This window comes from Mesoplodon bidens (genome assembly GCF_964165515.1).
Source record: "Mesoplodon bidens genome assembly, chromosome: 11".
NCBI lineage: Eukaryota > Metazoa > Chordata > Mammalia > Artiodactyla > Ziphiidae > Mesoplodon > Mesoplodon bidens.
This window is the reverse complement of record NC_138167.1, coordinates 37,291,006-37,314,327: the sequence shown is the minus strand read 5'-3', so window position 1 is coordinate 37,314,327 and position 23,322 is coordinate 37,291,006. Positions and strand designations below refer to the sequence as shown.

The window sequence follows — 23,322 nt, the reverse complement described above, 5'->3', positions numbered from 1 at the left end:
GAATTGAAGTAAGGATGCAAATTCTTTTTTTTGGGTAAATGGCAACTTTAAAAAGAAAGAATTCTGTGTGTTCATTGAAGTTACATTACAAGCAGATGTAACTTAGACAAATTCAACTCCAGCAGAAGGCATGTAATTTTAAGGTCCTCAAGAAAGAAACTTCAAGTTATTAAGATACAGAACAGCCTGTTTTATATGCTTAGAATTGTCATCATATTTTTCAGGAGACAACCCCTCATCCTCAACATGGTATGAAGATGCTAGTTCTAATAAACATCACTAACCTGGGGTCTGTCCAGTGCTCATACTGCTTAGCACATAACCGTTTCCTACCTAGAGTGTCAAAAGCCAAGGAAAAATCATTAAAAACTATAATATGGTGATAGAAGGAAGAATCACCTGTTGAGTTTGTTAAAACACTGTTTCCTCAGCCCCATCCCCAGAATTTCTGTTTCGGTAGATCTGGGTAGGCCTCATGAATTTGCATTTCTGCTAAGCTCACAGGTGATTCTAATGCTGTTGGTCTAAGTATCACACTTTGAGAAATTCTGTAGATAACGTTTCTTAATATGTATTATGTGAACCCCCATAGGCAGCAGCTTCCAGAGTCCTCCCCCAGGCCAGCAGAATATAAATCTTTATGAAGGGACTCAGGAATCTGAATTTCATGATTCATTTCCTTTTTGGTCATATAACTGCACAACTGGAGATGAAAGGGGAAAATAATAGAAAGTTTCACTCACTTTTAGGTGCCAATAATGCATTGCACTACACTGATAGAAGAAGTTATCCAAAGTACTGTATAACATCTTGTTTATTACTTAATGTTTTCTAAAGTGAAAAATGTTAGTGGTTTTCCAAACAGCCAAATAAAAATAATTCTTTATAAATAAAAACAATAATACCAGTTAAAACAAAAAACAAAAAAACCACACCACTACAGTAGGCATATGTTCACTAAGAGAAAGCATGTTAGTATCTAAGTGTCTGACTTTTCCATACCACTGAAAACAAAGAAATTAATTGTTCTGAAGGCCCTAAAATCATACTAGGCCCTTTGTTGTTGTTGTTGTTGTTGTTTTTGTTTTTTTTGGCTGCGTTGGGTCTTCCCTGCGATGCGCAGGCTTCTTGTTGCGGAGCACGGGCTCTAGGCATGTGGGCTTCAGTAGTTGCAGCACGCGGGCTCAGTAGCTGTGGCTGGCAGGCTCTAGAGCTCAGGCTCAGTAGTTGTGGTGCACGGGCTTAGTTGCTCCGCGGCACGTGGGATCTTCCCGGACCAGGGCTCGAACCTGTGTCCCCTGCATTGGCAGGCGGATTTTTAACCACTGCGCCAGCAGGGAAGTCCCTAGGCCCATTTTTATCAGAATGGAGACCATATAGCCTCATCTGAAGAAATGCTAAATATTAAAAAAAAAATGTTAGGCGTAAAATATAATTTTGTTTAGAACATGTAGTCCTATTGGGCTTCCCTGGTGGCGCAGTGGTTGAGAGTCCGCCTGCCGATGCAGGGATCACGGGTTCGTGCCCCGGTCTGGGAAGATCCCACATGCCGCGGAGCGACTGGGCCCGTGAGCCATGACCGCTGAGCCTGCGCGTCCGGAGCCTGTGCTCTGCAACGGAGAGGCCACAACAGTGAGAGGCCCGTGTACTGCAAACAAAAACAAAAACATGTAGTCCTATTTATAAAAATGGATATACCCTAAGACAACCCAAAGTCTATATTAGAAACCTAAAAACCTACCTAAAAATTTTTCAGAAGTTTTCTATGTGGATTTTTCTGCTAGATATCAATTTATAATTTGAATTTTTCATCTTTATATTCATGTTGTATTTTTTAAATATTAAAATGCTTAGTTTTTTCAGAACATGCATTTCTAATCTAGTTCTTAAGCATCTCATTTCTTAAAACCTCTCAAAAACGTGATATTTTCTAATGATACCTTAGAAAAGCTTAAACCACTCTAACTTTTTTTCTATTCTGTTAAATTTGACTATTTTCCGAAGATGTTGGCATTGGGTGGATAGTCTGATTATTCAATTGGAGATGTGTGGCTAGTTACAGCTTGTATTTTTTTAAAATTATTTTAAAGTAGAATAATTGTAGAATCCTGGGTGTTGCTGAAGAGAGGAGAAACCTAATCAATAGATTATCCCTTACTTTCCAGAAAATTTGTTTAGTGTTAACACCTTATTCCTCAGTTAGAAGCAGTACAGCTTTATTAATTGACTAAGTTGTACTATTAATTTTTTTCTGTATGGTTTCATTTAGGTATAACTATCTCAAAGAATGCCTTTGAGATTACTAACATTATGGAAATAAAAAGGTCCAAATTTTGCTGTTTTCCTGAAATAAGTAAAAATTCTTGTGAGGGTAACATGAGAAGTTGATGTAATTCAGACGTTTTCATTAATTGCTCAAAAATATTGACGAGATATGTGAGTAAAAATCTGGTGGAAGAAGATAAGCGTCATTGATAACTGAAGAGGCACTTTTTCATGGGTTAGAAAATATTCAGAGAAGAATCCAAAATCAACAAGGTAAGGCATGAGAGGCTAAAAAAAATCAAATAGAAAACTAAGCCAGTAGTTCTTAACTCATATGTTGTCCCCCTGCCATCTGTGGTGTTCTGATTAACAGAATTCCAAATTGGTGACTGAAGCACTAAGTATAAACTTAATCTAGTGGCATATTAGTATTTTTACAGCACTCTGTCCCTGAGTGCTCTTCTTGGAGAGAGGAAGCACTTTATAAATAAAACCATTGCGTACTATTTTTCAGTTAGGATAAATAATAAACATCTAGGTGACTCTGCAATATTCTGTTTTTGTTTTTTTTACACCAGCTGTTTTGCTGTTGTACCTGTTTAAGTACAGGTAGAAAAACTTAGCATATACTTTAGAATTTTTTAAAGAGTTATTAAGCCCAATTTGCATATATAGTAATTGCACGGTTAACTGTATAAATGGATTCAGAAATGGTGGATAGACCTATTAGATTGAAAATTCATATTAGGAAACTTGTCAGATAAAGTGTTTTCATTTTAACAATAAACTGTACAGAGACTTTACAGGCTCCGGACGTGCAGGCTCAGCGGCCATGGCTCACGGGCCCAGCCACTCCGCAGCATGTGGGATCTTCCTGGACCGGGGCACGAACCCGCATCCCCTGCATCGGCAGGCGGACTCTCAACCACCGCACCACCAGGGAAACCCTGTACAGAAACTTTTAAAGTATTTATAAGCATGATAGTCTCTACTTATTTGAAACATTAGTAGGTTATGACAGTTTTATTTTGGTACTAAAAGAACAGTGGTTATTATAGTTCACAGAAAGTGCATTCTTAAAGTTTCTATGAAAGTATACAAATTTGTTACCAATTTTAACCTTGTTCAAATACTGGAAATGGGGGATTGAGTGATTTTGGATGTAGGGGTCGAGAGGATGGCTCAAGAGCCAGTTTTTTATTTCTTGTCATTCATGCATATTCATATATTTTAAGTTAATAATATGTCTTCAATTTGAAATGCAACCTGTGAGCCATAAATCTAGGGTAACATTCTAAAACCTGCAATTTCTTGTCATTTTTAAAGACATTTTGAGTCTTTATAAATTTTCTTTCATGCTTCATCTCATTTTATCTCATTCTTATTATTGGTCTCATTAAGGAAAAGACATAGAGCATGACATTGTAAATCAACTATACTCCAAAAAAATTTTTTTTAAAGAAAAAGACATAAAATGACTTTTTCTGAGACTAAAGTTTGAGGTAATGGAACAGCCAAACAGAACTGCCTAGGATGAAGTTAAATATAGGGAGCCAAAGCTTGGGGAGTAATGAGAACTGCAGGTATGGAGTTATATTCCTAGAAGTGAGAAATATTAGGTGTATGTGAATTATCTAATTCAAAATGTAAAGAACTGTATACTAAACCTTAAAGGGTATCCCTAAGTAATGATATAAAAGAAAGATCAAATAGATAATCGTGTAGATTCAGGAAAACTTGGATTCTGTTTTGTCATAGAGGCCAAAGGAAAAAAGAGCTTCTAGAAGAAAGGGAATGAATGGTAAGCAGTGCTAAATGATGCAGAAATTGGGGGGAGACAGAAGAGATTCGGTGTATTTGACAGATGGGGTCAGCATGATGAGAATGACAAATAGTAGGAAAAGGGGATGAATACCTAGTCAGAAAATGGAACACCTGGTATAGATCATTCATCACGTAATGTACTGAAAGAAGTAAGATAACTAAGGTGTACTTGGTTGGAAATGCAGGATTCCTGGAGAGAAAAAGAAACTATATAAATCTGTTTGTTATTTAAATATACACATCCTTTCCTGGGTGTTTGTCACCTAACGATGAAGGCAGCATAATGGTAGAATGAAGTTCTTGTGTACTGCTATTTACCGATAAACTGGTTTTTTCTGGTTATTTTATTTTGGTGGTCCAAACTCCAAATCTTTTTTGGAAAAGCTTGTGCTTGTACATAAACACACACTTCCCATAACTCTGTACTTTGAGGTTCCTCAATTTAATATTCATTAAGATCTTGAGTGTGTATGCAGATTTTCCTTTGAAATGCTGAAAATGCACATCGATTAAATAAATCTTTCCTTCATGTAAACACTGTTACCTACTTTCTGTTGTGGTAAGATAATGTATAACCTAGTACTATGTCTCCAAGTTTTACCAAAGAGAGCATGGTCACAGTCAAGCTTCTTAGTTAGTGTTAGCTTCAATATTTAAAAGCCATATCCAAATTCAATTGAAATTAAGACATTTAAATAGTATTTCATGCATAAATGAATGTAACTTAAGTATTCAGTTCTGATATAGATGCTTGATTCAGGGGTACTCACAAATAATTATTGGTTATTTTATTTCTTCCTTTCTCCCCTAGTTCTGAAAAAGATTTGAGCAATTTACAGTAACACATGTAAGTCAAAGTTAACTATATGAATAGATACAAAAGTCAGGACAAATGGAAAATAAACAATTGTCATAGTAAGTTGAAACCAGAGAAGTTAGCTGGTAGGGAGCAGTAAGGGCTTTTGAAGTTACTAAAATTAATCTGCATATGTATGAATTTATTTTGGATCCTGATTCAAACTACCCAGTTTTTGAGGCAATTGGGGAAAAGATGTAAACATGAACTGACTGTTAGATTGGGACAGACAGTAGTATCAAAAACGGTTTCTTACCTGCTAGGGATGCATACTGTAGTGTTTACAGGTGAAATTATAAATGTCTGGGATTTGCTTTAAAGTTGTCCAGCAAAAACATGAAGGAATGTGGAGGCCAAGGAGATTATAAAAAACCAAGAGTGGTAGAATGTTAATAATTTTTGAAACTGAATGACTGATATTGGGTACATGAGGACTTGTGTGTTTGGAGATATCTGTAATAACAGCAAAAATAAAAATGGGTTGCAGTTTTGGTATTGAGATTGATAATGGCTAAAGAAAAGTAACTGTAGTTTTATTTTTTTTAAGTGGAATGTTTTGTCAAATACCATACAGAGCAGTCAAAATGAGGAACAAAAATCAGGTTATGAGAAACACTTTATATATAAATTTCCTTAAATTGTCTTTTGTTTAAGTATTTAACACCCTGCCTGACACAGAGGAAACACATAGCAAATGCTTGTTGAACTGAACTAATCTGTATCTCACAAGAATAAAGGTGCTTAATTTTTCAAGAGATTTAAATTTCTCTTTTTCCTCTAAGAACTTACCCTAGGATGATTGTTAGAAATGGGGAAAGTTTAAGGTCGGTCTTGTCTTTCTTAATAAGATAGTTTTTGTTTTATAATGTCAAAATTTACAAATTCGGGTTGTTTTATATCAGGTTTGAAAATAACTATAAAAAGTTTTAAATAACTAATTTTGCTATGTCAGCATTCAGACTTAATTTCTCTATATTTTGATTGCTCAGTATGGTATTAGATTTCCATGTATGTTGACTATTTAGGTAACTTACAAAGATTAAGCTGTATTTTTCTGTTCAAGTACGAAGTTCAGCTTAGCCTTGAATTGCAGGCTTTTAGTTGAAACATTGGAAATAGGGAAATTAAAATACTGCATTCAGTTGTCAGGGATGAAGTTTTTCTCTCTTCATGAAATCATTTCAGCTAAACTCATGTTTTACCTTCTTCTGTCTTGTTAAGAGACGATTCACTGCCTTATATTACACTTAGCCCAAACTAGCCAAAATTAGTTTAACACTAGATAAATGGCTTAATATCTAGTTTATGTATAATATTCTGAGCATTTTCTTCACTCGTCTCTTCAGAAAGCTACTAGTGCGAAGTTGCTAATAAACAGTGTAATTTCCAAGTTATATCAAAGAAAGAGAGTTAAAGAATTCAGGTTATAATCCACAGATTGACTAGTCAACCCCTACACTAACTCCACAAATGTTAGCTAGGTTGGGCTATGTGTAATCTCGGTCAGAAGTTGGAATCACAATAGATAAGTGATCTAACTATTAACCATAATGTCTGTAACAGGAGGCAAAAAGTGTTATCATACTTTTATTTAGCTGTGGATCACCACATCCATCCTGCTCTCTCTGATCTCCATGCTCTTTAAGAACAATCTCTCTACCAATAGCATTTATCTCAGTGTTTCCTAGACCTCGTTTTTCCTTTGTTATCTCCTGTCTCCTATACATATAAATGCCTAGCATACTGCCACACGTATAGTAGACACTCAGTTAACACTAGTTCGTGCTTTTGTTTCTTTTCCAGTATCACCTTCCTTGCTAACCTATAGATACAAACAAATCTCTCCCATCTTTTAAAACAAGACCATCAGCTTCCTCTGAATACCACTTAGTTTTTCTTCTAATAACCAACTTCTTTAAAAAGGCAGTGCTTGGGCTTCCCTGGTGGTGCAGCGGTTGAGAGTCCGCCTGCCGATGCAGGGGACACGGGTTTGTGCCCCGGTCCGGGAAGATCCCACATGCCGCGGAGCGGCTGGGCCCGTGAGCCATGGCCGCTGAGCCTGCGCGTCTGGAGCCTGTGCTCTGCAACGGGAGAGGCCACAACACTTAGAGGCCCGCGTACCGCAAAAAAAAAAAAAAAAAAAAGCAGTGCTTACCATTCCTTACCACATATTCAGAATTTAACAAAGTCCTTATTTAACTTTTTAAACCTAGTTTATTTGACCTCTCTTAAATACTTCTTTTTGATAGCTATCTCCTAAAGAAATTCTCTTATTTTGAATCCATGATACCACAGTTTTTCACGGCTACCTCCTTGGCAGTATGCAGTTTTACCTGCCATTGTTTTTGTATAGTGAAGGAGGTCAGATAATAAATAACACGTTTGTGTTTTTATGAAAATAGTTTTGATCATGGACAGGTACCCTGAAGGGATCTTGTATCCCCCTCAGTGTCCATGGACTGTACTTTGAGAACTGCTTCCTAAACCTCCAAGATATGTTGCCCTTGCCCACTCCACTGTCTTAGTCCCAGCCTTTTTTACTTCTCACCTTTGTTGTTTTTATAGTCTCCTAAATGCTCTTCCAATCTTCAGTCACATTCTCTTCCTCAAGAGTTACCTTTCTAGAATACAAATCTGATTACGTTGATACTGTTAAAATCTTTCAACATGCCACAGCACAATTGGATAAAATCCAAATTCCTTTGGAGAACATAAAAAGGTTCTTCATTATACCTACCTTACTAACCTCTGTTCCTATCACTACACCCTACTCTTTCAGCCAATTCATTGGTAATTCCCTAAACACATCATGCTTTCTATAGTCCCACACATTTTCACATGCTATTCTTTCCACCTGGAGTACTCTCACTTTACAGTTTCCACCTACCCCTCCAACTGTGCACATCATTTTAAAATCATGTTACTACCCACAAAATTTGACTTAGTTATATATATAATATATATATATATATATTATATATATATATATTTTTTTTTTTTTGCGATACGCGGGCCTCTCACTGTTGTGGCCTCTCCATTGCGGAGCACAGGCTCCGGACGCGCAGGCTTAGTGGCCATGGCTCACGGGCCCAGCCGCTCCGCGGCATGTGGGATCTTCCCGGACCGGGGCACGAACCCGTGTGTCCCCTGCATCAGCAGGCGGACTCTCAACCACTGCGCCACCAGGGAAGCCCTTTTTGTTATAATTTTAAAATTTGTTTAAGGACTTACGCTGTTTTATAGTTATTTTGCTTGTATCATTTTCCCCTATTAGAGTATGAGCTATTTGAGATCAGGAACTATCTCTCTCTTTGTACCCCTAGTACTTAACAAGGGCAAGGCATAATGTAATCATTTAATAAATGTTTGAGTGTTTTAATGAATTTCATAGAAAATTCTAATACTGTTCTGGGATAGAGTTGCTAATGAATAGTAAAAAGGCCACAGATGGGCAGAAAAAGGGGAAAAAATATATATATATGCCTCAGCCATATATAATATGTAAAAAATATACATATTATAAATAAAATAAAGTAATCTTTATTTTCATAACTTTTACTATAAGTAAAATTCAAGGGAATATTTCAGTTTCTATCTGTATACTTGAAAAGTTGTAGTGAATTGAATTAAATTGTAGTCAGATGGATCACATTTTGAAAAATTAACTTCCTTAATTGATTATAAGTCAATCTCGGTGTTTTTAGATTGTTTTCCTAAGTTAGCATTCTTAACATGAAGGCAGAAAATGCCAGAATACTTCTATATTAATATTAATTCTATTAATATCTTAAAATTAGTACCTTAAAATATTAGTATGTTAAAATTACCTTTTAAATTTGTTTTCTACATTGTTTTATATTAAAACTTGGTTGCTTGTATTTTTGGATTTGAGCTTAGTACAGTTAAATAAAATCTTGTAAGGGTCTTCCATCAGAAAAGCAGTTAAATAGAAGTCCCACTTAATGTAATCTACCTGTATATAACCTGCATCAACAACAACAAAAAAACTCTCCTTTAAAATGAAGAAAAAAATTTTACCAATATTTCATAATATATAAAACTTCAAAAGTTAAGTAAAATTTTATATGTAAGAAATTTTATTACCCACCACTTAGTTTAGCAAAATCCAAATTACCTAAAAGCAAATTTTGTAGATTACACTTTCCTGCCCAATGACCATTTTGCTGTTCATTAGCACCTGAGTAGAGGAAATAAAATAATTTTTAAACAGTAATCACTTTGGGCCTCACTAATTTAGAATTTATGATGACTGAGATACTGGACTGAAAGTATTAGCTTCTTACAGCCCGTGGCCTAGATGTTGCCTAGTAAATTAAAATTGTATACAAAATTACAAGGGAAATTAAATCTTTTAGAGGTTTTTAAGTACTACTTTAAAATAATCATTCCTATATAATGGATTTGTTTACTATAAATCATGCCTATAAAGCATATTTGTTGATTAAAAGCCATTAGTAATTTAGATTTCTCCAAAAACATTCTGAATTAGTGAGGTGTGTAATAGATAGTGAGATATATATCTGTTCAGTTTTTGCAGGGATAACCTTGGCCAAAAATTACTTCTCAGGATTATGTTTGTAATTCTCTTTGCTATTTCATCCCTCTTGCCTTACAGTTTTAAAAATTGATAAAATCTATGATATCTGTGTCTGTGTTGTATATAATTGGAATGCCATAGTACCTACTGAGACACAGAGTAGATTTCTTTTACATGCTTCCTTTAAAAATTAATATTTTAATTCCATTGATTTAAGGAAATTATTGATTGTAAGATATTAATAATGGTTACCTGAACTCAGAACTGGGTGTATTGCATTAGTAGATTTATAAGAATAATATCAAGTTTTATATTTAATTTGATAAATTTCCTTTGAAAATAGTTCCCTTATATACTATTATTTTTTATATGAACAAATACATTGGAAATTGAAAACGAAAGGGTATATGGTGATTTTGCTCATAAATCTGTTTTCCAGCATTCATTTACTACATACATTGTCATCTGTAGTTCTTTTCTTTATTTCATAATTAATTTCAAAATTCAGCATTTTTTATCTAATTTAACATTTTCATATTTTTAAAGGTCCCCAGGTGCATCCAATTTTTCAACTTTACCAAAGATCTCTCCTTCATCTCTATCAAATAATTATAACAACATCAACAACAGAAAGTAAGCACTGAATCTTGAAAACTCTTTGTTTAATTGATCGCCCTATTGTGGTTGCAAAAAATCTCTTGTATCTAAAATTTAGGATAAAAGTCTTAATGCATTAAAATTGATTTTCTTTTAAATTACTGGTCAGTTCTTCAAGGAGTAACTTCACAAGAAAGCAAGCAGAGGTATAAACTTCTTGATTTAATATATATACTACAATAATTTACTAAAAGAGAAATAAAGCACTTTCAGAATTTCATATTCTAAACACTAATTATTGAAATATATATACAAGTCTGTTATAATTCAAATTTTTAGGAACAGTATAAATTTCAGATATCATTTTAGAACTAGACATGTAATCACAGATAATACATAATGTTTTTTAAAAGTGTTTATCAGTGATTCTCAACTGGAAAACATACAAATTTTTATGTTTATCAAAAAGGCAATTACTTTTTCTGAAAAAGTTTGGAGAAACAATTCCCTTGCTCCATCAGGAATAGTATTCAGAATCTTAGGATTTACAAAAATTACATGAAAATGTGTGCCATATTGCTATAAGAAAAAGGATTCAAAGTCACTTGGGATTCACTATAATGTCTGACATGGATGTATTACCTTGAAAATTGGCATGGTTTTATATAAAAGGATAAAAAGAAAACTTTATTTATAATTAGTCCATTCAATTATGGGAAGGATTTTAATCCAGAGATGATTATTGTCCTTTTACTTCTTGGATATATACATTGTAGTTTATGTATTAGGTTTACAGGATTTATGTAGTTAAATATTTACACTACTTGTCCAGTTCATAAATGGCATCTGATTATTCCAAAGGGTAAATTTAAAAGGACTGAAACTATTCATGAAATAATCTTTTAAAAAGCACCGTTAATTGAATTTATAGGTTTAATTAATGTTCCCTTAAAATTCATATGGAGAGGTGGGGCTTGACAAAATGATTTTAATTTTAACATACATCTGGATTGTAAATATATAAGAATAGCCAAAATAATTTTGGAAAGGAAAAACAGTGAGAAAGGATTAATCTTACTAAATATCACAACCTGTTATAAAGATATAATAATTCAAACAGCATAGTACTGACCCAAGAATATACCTCCAGATCAGTGGAATAGAAAAGGGAGCCCAGAAACAGACCTTTATATATAAAAGAATGTAATGTGATCAGAAAGTATCCTAGACTAATGGAGAATGGGCAGATTATCCAGGCAATGCTATTGGAAAAATTGGATTGCTATTTCTCTTTAAAACTTTAAATTAAATTAAAAATTTTAATTGTCAAGCATATTAAAAATTAAACAGCAAATAAATGGAAAATATTATTGCTACAAATGACGAAGGACAGATACTCTTAGTATATCAAGCTCATAAAAATCAGTGAGAAATTTTTTAAGACAACTAGAAAAGTAAGTAAATGATGCAGCTGAGCAATGAAAATAAGAGAATTAAAACAGACATTTTAAATGTTCAAGTTCACTACTAACTAGAGATATGTAAATTAAAAACATAAACAACTCCATCCACTTTCCCCCACCTCAATCTCATTGGGAAAAGTTAAGTGATGGTATCCGTTCTTGTAAGGATTCTGTTTGAGTGGTTGGAGTATTAGTCCAACTTTCGTAGAAAAGAGTTTGCTATATGTATCAAGAAGATTTAAAACACGAATTCCTTACTTTAGTAGTAACAAGATACGTGCACTGTAGTATAATAGTGAAATATTGAAGACACTGGATATCCAAAATTGCAGTGTAGTGTGTTCTCTTCTATTTAAAAATGTATATCCACAGGCAAAAGAGTAAAGGGAAATATCCTCCTGTAATCTGGTTTGTATTTTACATGGTATCTTTTAATGTAATTCATCAAAAGTAATTTTCTCATCTGAGATAAAATATTGTTTGTGTTTCTACCAATTGCAGATGGCTCCCACATTTACTATAAAAGAATTTGGTTCCAGGTATAACATGTACTTATAGTTAGTTATTCTTTGGAGAGATTTTTTAGCATTGTATATAGACTGTATTGAACATAGGCTGTATTTTGACCAGAGTTGCCATATTAGTATATGTGATCTGGTGCTTCTGTTTTTGTCTTATTTCCCTCTCACAGTAAAAATATGACAGTACAATCTGATCTCAAAACCTCTGACTGCAGAAAATATTATGAGAGGAATTGGAGTGTTGTCTTAAAAGTTTAGAACATGATTAATTAATGATTCTACTCCTATGACTAGGTTATATTTTTAGCTATTTATATTTGTCTATTTTAGACACTAAAATAGTCCTTTCATATTAGAAAATTTTAATAGCAAACAGCTACTGGTACCACCTTACTTAAAAGTAAAACTTAACCTTTCTTAGTAAGGAACAAAATTTAAACATTTACAAAATGGAGAGTTTTTTTTTTTTACTTTAAAAAACTTGAATTAATGTTATCATAACAATTATTTCACATAAAATTTATTTCTTGACTTTTCAACTTGTGGAAATAAGTAGCTGCTTAAGACTTCAGGTGGAAATAGCATAGTTTCTTTAAAAGTATGTAAAATGGGTAATAACCTTTTAAGATTAAATACATTTATGAAACTTCATATATGTGGAGATAATACTCCAAGTGTAAAATGCATATTAAAATCAGTAGTTGTGACACAAAGTTTATATGGCATTTTTTTACAAATTCAAGACTTAAACTGATACATTATTAAGATGTAAAGTTTTCATTTCCAGAAATAAGAATATTTGTTATAAAAGTAATAACAAAGTGTACTTGGAATTATTTCATTGAAGTTTAATAAAGTTTAAGTTTTTATTAAAAACTAATATTATGAAGAATCAGATGCCAGAATATTGTTCATTCACCCTGTGTAGTAGTTTTACTTGTTAATCCGTACAGTATTAATTCTTGCCTCAATTATAATTTAAGTACATTTTTAATATGTACCAAAATCTTTCCACTCTCCGCATTTTTCTTCTGTCTTGCTGCATTTGCTTTACTATAATACTTCTAAAAAAATCTCTTTAGGGCTTCCCTGGTGGCGCAGTGGTTGGGAGTCCGCCTGCCGATGCAGGGGAAACGGGTTCGTGCCCTGGTCTGGGAAGATCCCACATGCCGCGGAGCGGCTGGGCCCGTGAGCCATGGCCGCTGGGCCTGCGCGTCCGGAGCCTGTGCTCCACAACGGGAGAGGCCACAACAGTGAGAGGCCCACATACCGCAAAAAAAAAAAAAAAAAAAAAATCTCTTTAATGTATTTATTTATTTTTTATTATTATTATTTTTTTGCAGTACGCGGGCCTCTCACTGCTGTGGCCTCTCCCGTTGCGGAGCACAGGCTCCGGACGCGCAGGCACAGCAGCCATGGCTCACGGGCCCAGCCGCTCCGCGGCATGTGGGATCCTCCCGGACCCGGGCACGAACCTGTGTTCCCTGCATCGTCAGGCAGACTCCCAACCACTGCGCCACCAGGGAAGCCTTTAATGTATTTATTGTCTCAACTCTTGGCATTCCACATCGAGGCACATTGTATTTTTCTGTTAATTCATTTAAAGCTCTTTTATTTGAAATGGAAATGACTCCCTGTAAGAGATTAAGCAATGAAAAGGAACTGGATTTTGGAGACTGCCAGAGACTAGCCATCTGGCTTTTGACAAGTTAGTTGCTGAAAGTATCATTTCATTAACTGCAAAGTGAGCATAATTACAGTTATGAGGATTAAATTATAGATTTATAGTGTTTATAATGTTAAATGTAAATGCTAATTAAAAAGTCAGTTTCATCCACCATCACCCTGATACCAAAACCAGACAGAGATGCTACAAAAAAAGAAAATTACAGGCCAATATTACTGATGAATATAGATGCAAAAATCCTCAACAAAATACTAGCAAACAGAATCCAACAACACATTAAAAGGATCATACACCGAGATCAAGTGGGATTTATCCCAGGGATGCAAGGATTCTTCAATATACGCAAATCAATCAATGTGATACACCATATTAACAAATTGAAGAATAAAAATCATATGTTCATGTCAATAGATGCAGAAAAAGCTTTTGAGAAAATTCAACACCCATTTATGATGAAAACTCCAGAAAGTGGGCATACAGGGAACCTGCCTCAACAAAATAAAGGCTATATATGACAAACCCACAGCAAACATCATTCTCAATGGTGAAAAACTAAAAGCATTTTCCTCTAAGGTCAGGAAGAAGACAAGGATGTCCACTCTCGCCACTGTTATTCAACATAGTTTTGGAAGTCCTAGCCACAGCAATCAAAGAAGAAAAAGAAATAAAAGGAATCCAGATTGGAAAAGAAGAGGTAAAACTGTCACTGTTTGCAGATGACATGATACTATACATAGAGAATCCTAAAGATGCCACTAGAAAACTACTAGAGTTAATCAGTGAATTTGGTAAAGTTGCAGGATACAAAATTAATGCAGAGAAATCTTGCATTCCTATACACTAACAACGAAAGATCAGAAAGAAAAATTAAAGAAACAGTCCCATTCACCATTGCAACAAAAAGAATAAAATACCTAGGAATAAAACTATCTATGGAGATAAAAGACCTGTACTCAGAAAACTATACAACACTGATGAAAGAAATCAAAGATGACACAAACAGATGGAGAGATACACCATGTTCTTGGCTTAGAAGATTCAATGTTGTGAAAATCACTATAATACCCACAGCAATCTACAGATTCATTGCAATCCCTATCAAACTACCAATGGCGTTTTTTACAGAACTAGAACAAAAGATTTTAAAATTTGTATGGAGACACAAAAGACCTCAAATAGCCAAAGCAATCCTGAGGGAAAAAAACAGAGCTGAAGGAATCAGAGTTCCTGACTTCAGACTATACTACAAAGCTACAATAATCAAGACAATATGGTACTGGCACAGAAACAGAAATATTGATCAGTGGAACAGGATAGAAAGCCCAGAGATAAACACATGCACATATGGTCACCTTATCTTTGATAAAGGAGGCAAGGATGTACAATGGAGAAAAGGCAGTCTCTTCAATAAGTGGTGCTGGGAAAACTGGACAAGTACATGTAAAATAAAGAAATTAGAACCTCCCTCATACCATACACAAAAATAAACTCAAAATGGATTAAATACCTAAATGTAAGACCAGACACTGTAAAACTCTTAGAGGAAAACATAGGAGGAACACTCTTTGACATAAATCACAGCAAGATCTTTTTTGACCCACCTCCTAGAGTAATGGAAATAAAAACAAAAATAATGAATGAAACTAATGAAACTTAAAAGCTTTTTGCACAGCAAAGGGAACTATAAGCAAGACAAAAAGACAACCCTCAGGATGGGAGAAAATGTTTGCAAACAAATCAATGAACAAAGGATTAAACTCCAAAATATACAGGCAGTTCATGCAGCTCAATATCAAAAAACAAACAGCCCAATCAAAAAAATGGGCAGAAAACCTAAATAGACATCTCTCCAAAGAAGACATTCAGATGGCCAAGAGGCACATGAAAAGCTGCTCAACATCACTAATTATTAGAGAAATGCAAATCAAAACTACAATGAGGAATCACCTCACACTGGTTAGAATGGGCATCATCAGAAAATCTACAAACAAGTGCTGGAGAGGGTGTGGAGGAAAGGGAACCCTCTTGCACTGTTGGGAATGTAAATTGATACAGCCACTATGGAGAACAGTATGGAGGCTCCTTAAAAAACTAAAAATAGAATTACCATATGACCCAGCAATCCCACTACTGGGCATATACCCAGAGAAAACCATAATTCAAAAAGACACGTACACCCCAATGTTCATTGCAGCACTATTTACAATAGCCAGGTCATGAAAGCAACCTAAATGCCCATCGACAGATGAGTGGATAAAGAAGATGTGGTACATATGTACAATGGAGTATTACTCAGCCATAAAAAGGAATGAAATTGGGTCATTTGTAGAGATGTGGATGGACCTAGAGACTGTCATACAGAGTGAAGTAAGTCAGAAAGAGAAAAACAAGTATCGTATATTAATGTATATGTGTGGAATCTAGAAAAAGGGTACAGATGAACCGGTTTGCAAGGCAGAAATAGAGACACAGAAGTAGAGAACAAATGTATGGACAACAAGGGGGGAAAGTGGAGAGGGGGGTGGGATGAATTGGGAGATTGGGATTGACATATATACACTAATATGTATAAAATAGATAACTAATAAGAATGTGCTGTATAAAATATACATAAAATTAAATTTTAAAGTCAGTTTCAAATATTTATAGAAAGATAAGGGCTCGATTTTACTAAAAAATGTTATATTTTAAAATGTATATTCATTTAAGATGAATTAATCTAGCATAGCATTAAAATTCCCATTAAGATTACTGGCAAGTTTATTTGTTTTTGCAAAGTAACATAACCTTATGGGATAAGGACTAGCTTACAACCTTTAGAAAAAAAAATAGCAACAGTAGTCATGAAAGATACAGAGGCTGTCTTTCGGGTTTAGGTTTACACATACTTTGTTGAAGTGTTTAAAGAGCTGTTGGTTTTGACATTTTCCACGACAGACTTTATTTGATTTAAAGAACACATAAGATGTGGATTATAAGTGACCAATGAAGATAGTATTAAAATATTTTTAATTTGTTAGTTTTCTTTATTATCATTGAGCATGTAGACTACCATCTTAATTTTTGGCTAAGGTTTATTCTTATCCTGTCACTTAAAATGTAGATATCCTTTTAGGATTCGGATCACTTGCATGGGTGTTGGTGTGGGTGTGTGTATGCATGAGCATGTATTTGGGCATACTTTCCCTCTGTACTCTGACTTAAGTTTTATTATAATTTTACAGCTGATATATATGGGGTTTCTTTAACATGTTGAAAATGTAGGCCTTGCATTTTTGTAATATATAGCAGACCTTGATTTTAAGCACTTCTTTTTTTAACTTTTTTTTAAAAATTATTATTTATTTATTATTTATTTTTGGCTGTGTTGGGTCTTCGTTTCTGTGCGAGGGCTTTCTCTAGTTGCGGCAAGCGGGGGCCACTCTTCATCGCGATGCGCGGGCCTCTCTCTATCGCGGCCTCTCTTGTTGCGGAGCACAGGCTCCAAACGCGCAGGCTCAGTAGTTGTGGCTCAGGGGCCCAGTTGCTCCGCGGCATGTGGGGTCCTCCCAGACCAGGGCTCTAACCCGTGTCCCCTGCATTGGCAGGCAGACTCTCAACCACTGCGCCACCAGGGAAGCCCCTTAAGCACTTCTTAAAGGGGTAAAAGGAAAACCAGGATTCAGTTTTTTGTTACATGTCCTCAACGTTAGATTCAAGAATCCAGTCACTGAGTGACTATATATGGAATTGCTGATAGGTGCCTTGAACTTTGTTACTGCTAATATAAAATAAAATATGAATTATAAGGCTAGTGATCTGCAAAATCCAAAAGACGCTTGAACCCGTTTTTTTTTTTTCTTTAAGTTTAAAACAAGTAAATAGCTACAAGTCTATGAATTGATCAAGGTTGCACTTCTTTGGAGCCTGCTCTTTTTGTTTAACTTTGGGGTAGGTTGGTTTTTCAGTCTGAGAGTTGATCTTTTATTTGTGATGAAGGGGGATGTTTTCTTAAAAATACAAAAATATTAGTGGGATAGCATTGTGTGTGTAAATTTTGGTTGATATGGTTTTGTGTGTTTTACCTGTTGGTTTGTTAGGGTGTGTAAGTTTACTAAAGGCTTTGTTAGAACAAGCAGTAGTACAGTTCATTTTAACTGTTATAAAGTGAGAGTATAGAAGCTACAATAAGAAGTATTTGAAATTATAAGTAAAAACTTTAAAAAAAATAATACCAAGGATAAATTATAGCCAATTGAGATTGTCAGAGTTACTGATTTACCATGTTTATTTGTAACACTGTATTCATTTATTTACATCATTATTTGCTTTTAGCAAATAACCTTGATTCTTGTTTAGGTTTGTTCTAGTGAATAAAAAAAATAATGATTGAAAGTATGCTTTTGAATTATATCCAAAGCATCCATCATAAATATCTTATAAGATAACCTATTAAAAATTAAGGAAGAATCTATCCTTTTCCACAAAATTTTTTTTAGTTACATGTAAAAAGAAAGAGGGATCTAACTTATTGACTTCTCTTAGTTCTTTGTAAAATTACCCTGATTCTCTAAGGTTGAATATTATGTAGGGTTTTTTTAAGATTAATATTTATTTTACTCATAGTACAAATTATCCTGAGGTTGTATTTACCTAGTTAAATAAACTGCATTAATCTAACAAACTAGAAGATTCTTTCCATAATAGTAATACTGAAGTGTGTACTTGCTTCGAATCATTTCATTTTTGCATTGCTGATCACCCCAGGCTGTTTTCTGCATTTGAATACCAGATTTTGCTGGTCTAGCGTAGAATACTATAAATAGAATCTTTGATGCATCAGAACAGTGGTGTCACAAAGGCCCTGGAAATCTCTGCTCTCACCTGTAACTAAAGCACAACTCTTCCTGCTTCTACTGTTCTCACTCTATTACAGTAGCAGGATGTAAAAGGGACATCAATGAGATGATTTATTGCTGCGGGTGGTGTTTAAAATCTGAATGTTTTACATTTGATGGAGCAATGAAGAATGGAGCAAGCTGTGAGGCTGCTCCAGTTAATCAAGGGTAGAAAGACATAATGTGGTTTGTATTGGTTGGTGTGGTATATGATGCCGTGATTTTGTTGATTGAAAGAGGAGTATATTAATTAAGGGGGTTATTTTTATTTAGGTTTGTTTTAAAAGTACCTGAGTTAAGTGCTTTATAAAAAAATTAATGACTGACCACATATCTCAAATAGGTTTAAAGTACTCTGTTCATTATAACTATATGATGATAATTGGCTGCATTATGAAAAAGATTTTTTGTTTTCTTCCAGTGTGAAAAACTCAAATTATTGTCTCCCATCATATACTGCTTATAAGAACTATGATTATTCAGAACCTGGAAGAAACAATGAACAGCCCGGCCTCTGTGGCCTAAGTAACTTGGGAAATACGTGTTTCATGAACTCAGCTATTCAGGTAGGTCTTTCTAAACAAAATGAAACTCATATGTTTTATGGTAATCAATAATACACGAGGAATAGAGTTGGGTTTTACATGTCAGAATATGAGTATTATATGTGTTTGGAGAGTTTGTGTTTTCATGGAAGATTTAAGCATACACATTTGAATCATTCATTCTAAGAATATCTTATGATTCTCAGTTAGGTGGCATGTGATTGATTATCATATAGTAGAAGATTAAATATAAGTTCATACAAAAAATATAATTCCAAACAGAAAACCTAGGCTCTCTGAGAAGAAAAAAAAGCTAGTGAGATCTCTCCTTTATATGAAGTCTCTTGCTTTCTTTAGACATTGGTGGGAATTTCAGGGAATGATTATTTTATGGTCACCAGTGTTCTAACTCTAAATAAAATTAGTTTTAAACCTTTTTTTTTACCTTAATGTGAAATTAAGATTTGTAAAAATAAGAAAATTTTATGAACCTTTTGTATACATATTTTTAACAAATCACTTTCCCTTAATACTCTTTCAATTTGGGGATATAACAGATCACTGCCCTTTTTTTCCCTTTGTCTCTCCATAGAGCTTCCCTTTTCTTCCTGCTCTGTCTGTACCTTCTTCCAGTTTTACTTGTGAAATATTTATGTCTTTGATTGATTGTGAAGTAACAAGATCCATGTATACTTTAATATCACTGTTACTGTGCATAAAATTAGAGCTGGTTATTTTATTCCCCTTTTACAAATAAAATTCTGTATTTCAAAAAGCCCAAAATAATGGTATACTATTTTGATATTTGAATTTTAACCTTCTTTTGGAAGTCTTTTTTTTTTCTTTCTTTTTTTTTTTGTGTGTGTGCAATTCTGAATTTTTATTTTTAAATCTGCAGTATTCTGTTCTCTATCTATATTTTAATACTGAATCTCCTATGCCCAGGAGGCACCCTCCAAAGATATAAATTAAATACAGATATGGATTGATAAGGACATTATTGCAAATCTTGACTATCTGAGAAAAGTATAGGACTCTTTATCATCCAAAATTCAGAATAAATCCTTTGTACATAGTCATTAATCCAGTTGTTTCCTAAATGAACCATTGCCTTTATAGCATTCTTGAAAAACTAGAAATTTAACTGTCATAACTCTTGACCAGGAGTTGGCAACTTTTCTTAGACATGCACTGGGATGGGATGTATAATTGATTAATTCCTGATATCTTGGTTTAGAGTTGAGCCACTCAGGAAATAGCCTATCTGCTGAAGCAGATACTGTGTAGGTTAATAAACTATTCCTTTATAAACTTTCTTTGATGAGTAATATTGCTTATACTTTAATGTGAATTACTTTATCCAAAATTTTTTTCTAGGATCCCAGCACTAGTTAGACAATTAAATTTTAAAATATTTTATCTTTATTTTCCGGAAGAGGAGAAAGGGAACTCATCTGAGAAGATCAAGCCAAAACATACTGTTATCCTGGCAGTTATTTAGATAACAAAGTAAAGTGCATGGGTGCTGAGCTTTCAGATTAGGAACAGGGCAGACATATTGTAATTTTGTTTGTATATCTGTTGGACTACCCTGCCTAATCACTGAAAAATCATCTTCAGCACCACCTCTGGAAAATGTTTTATATAATCGGTGGTTACATCAGTATCAGAAAACCCTTTCTCATATCACCAATCATATTAATCGTTATACAACTGCTTATCCTTGCACTACCAAAATTACTTTGGTTCTGGAGGCTTGATATTCTTGAAGTCTTTTGGGTTTTGTTTTGTTTTTTAACATTGTAGTATGGAAAACCAGTCTTGTTGCTTTTTCGTAAGGATTAAGACTAGGAAATTCAAAAAGTTTTAATAGCATAAGCATAAAAAATTTGAGTCTATTAGAACAAGAGTTAGTGTTCTTGCTAATCATTCATGGTAGTCTCTAGCTTACATTCAAACTAAATTCCTTCTAGGGCAATATTACATTCTAGTTTCCTGTGCCTTTGTTATAGTCTATTTAGTGTTGTCTCCATATGATTAACTCAATTTCTCAAAAACAAGTATTAAAATGAAATCTTCTAATCAGCCATGTTGAGCTAGATTTGGCATTTGTTGAACTATTTTGTGTATGTTTAAGGTATAAGAAACTTCATTTATTAGTTTTTGCTTCTGTTCAAAGCAATTTTATTACAATAGGTATGTCTAATGCTGACCTTCTCTTTTAATATATTTCACCTTTACATGTTTCATTTCAACTGAGATATAGCCATGAGGGTGAGGTTTGTTAGGGTGATAGTTTGTAATTTTCTGATAATATCATAAAGTAAGAAAAAATTTTCATGAAAATTTTAGCAAAGTATTTTAAGCAGTGGGTATTATTTTATGTCTGTATCTTGTTGGAAACTGTACTTTTTCTAAAATAAAACTCTCCAATCAAGTTGGAGAAGAGAAAAAATTAGTTTTAATTTTTGCTGCTTTTGACTTTTAATCCAAATCCAGAATTAGAAAAGCTAGTACTTCAGTTTTATTTTCTGAAAGCATCTGTGATTTTTAATTGCTTTAGATGTCAGCTCTCAAGTTGAAAATTCACCATAGGAGGGAATATAAAATGGTGGCAGTAGCCTATGTTATTCTATTTCATGAACACCATGTAAGTTCTTAGGTCCACAGGTAAAAAGGGTAAAAGATAGTTAATAGAGTAGATTTTTTAAAATAATTTTTTTAGATATTGTTTCCTCAGTTATGCTTTATTTCAAGTTTCTTTGTGACTTCTGTGAAACTGAAGATAATTCATGAACTTCAGAAAATATTATAAAATAAAATTTCTACTGATAATTTGTATTTTAATATAATTCCTTTTATTAATTCAATCATTCTAAAAATATGAGTGGGCATTAGTACATCAGGCAGTGTAATTATTTACATATTGTTAACAATATGGATGTGAAAACATACCTATTTTTTCTTTGTGAGAATGGGTTATGCTTAACCCATCAGTAGCCTTGAGATGATGAAATTGTTTGATAGCTTGTGATTAAAAACTTAAGCACCAATCTGAGTGTGATTTAATATCATTATTGTTATTATTCAATTTAATTATATTGATATTCAAGATTTTCTCTGATTTAATGGTACAACTGAGTATTAAATTTTTCTGATGAGTACAGTACTGCCACATAGTTTCAATTTATCAAGTTAATATTTACTGAATGGCAAACATGTGAGATACTTTTAGACATAGATCCTGACTTATGAAGAGTATAGTCTTGATATTGTGATTTTTCAAATGTTTTACTTTTAGCATGAAATTTTTTTTTAATTATTATTGTGAAAAGTTGAATTGTATCCTCAATATTTAAACAGATGTAGTGAAGTTGCTTTGGTTGGGTGAAGTGCCCAGAGTCCCATCTGCTTTCTTCTATTTAGTGGCCCCAGAAGCATTCTTATGGGATCCCAGGACTCTGAGGAACAGTTTAAAAACCATATTCTGGCTAGAGAAAAGAAAACAACACATTAAAAATTAGCAATATAAGTTAGAAGCACAGACTATGGAGTTACACTATCTGGATTGAAAACGTCTCTACTACTGATCACCTGTGCTGCCCTGTATAAGTTATTTCTACAACTCATTTTTCTCCTCAGGTGAGGAAAATAATAGTACCCATATCTTAGGAGTTTTGTGGGGATTAAGTGCGTTGATGAATATAAAGCTCTTAGGATAGTGACTGGCACATTGGAAGTGAATGGGTATTAGATTATGATATTATTTTATCTTTTTAAATTGAAGGAGTCAAGCAGAATGACTTCGGGAAAATTCTACCATCCATAGTCCCTGTATTTATTTGTTCTCCTTTCCTACAAGTCTTATTCCACTTTGTCAGGACCTAGTGAATGAAGAAAGACTTGAATGTACTTTTAATTCTTTTTTGCTTAGTAGTATTACAATAATGGTATTTATCATCTCCATTTCTGAGCTGTGTTAATTTAGCTCTCCTAGGCATACTTGATAGGCAAGGGATATAACAACATAGAACTGTTCATGAATAGTCAACCTGCAGGAAATTTAAAATTCTTGAGTTCAGGTTATCTCTGGCCTCAGCCTCCTGAGTAGTTATGATTACAGGCATAT

The 23,322-nt window shown here is 33.8% G+C and overlaps 1 protein-coding gene across 3 annotated transcripts in view; it reads left to right on the top strand.

The window, feature by feature from the left end:
* USP15 (ubiquitin specific peptidase 15) overlaps nt 1–23,322 on the top strand; it is a 135,962-nt gene that overhangs the window by 70,253 nt on the left and 42,387 nt on the right. For 2 of the 3 annotated variants that reach the window (XR_014017052.1, XM_081249011.1), the window contains exons 7-8: nt 10,050–10,136; nt 19,070–19,214. Coding sequence is in view for 2 of the 3 variants with exons in the window: in XM_081249011.1 (XP_081105137.1) it covers nt 10,050–10,136; nt 19,070–19,214 (232 nt within the window). In the remaining variant the exon portion in view is untranslated. The remainder of the gene's footprint in view (nt 1–10,049; nt 10,137–19,069; nt 19,215–23,322) is intronic. The other variant, XM_081249012.1, reaches the window with a different exon arrangement.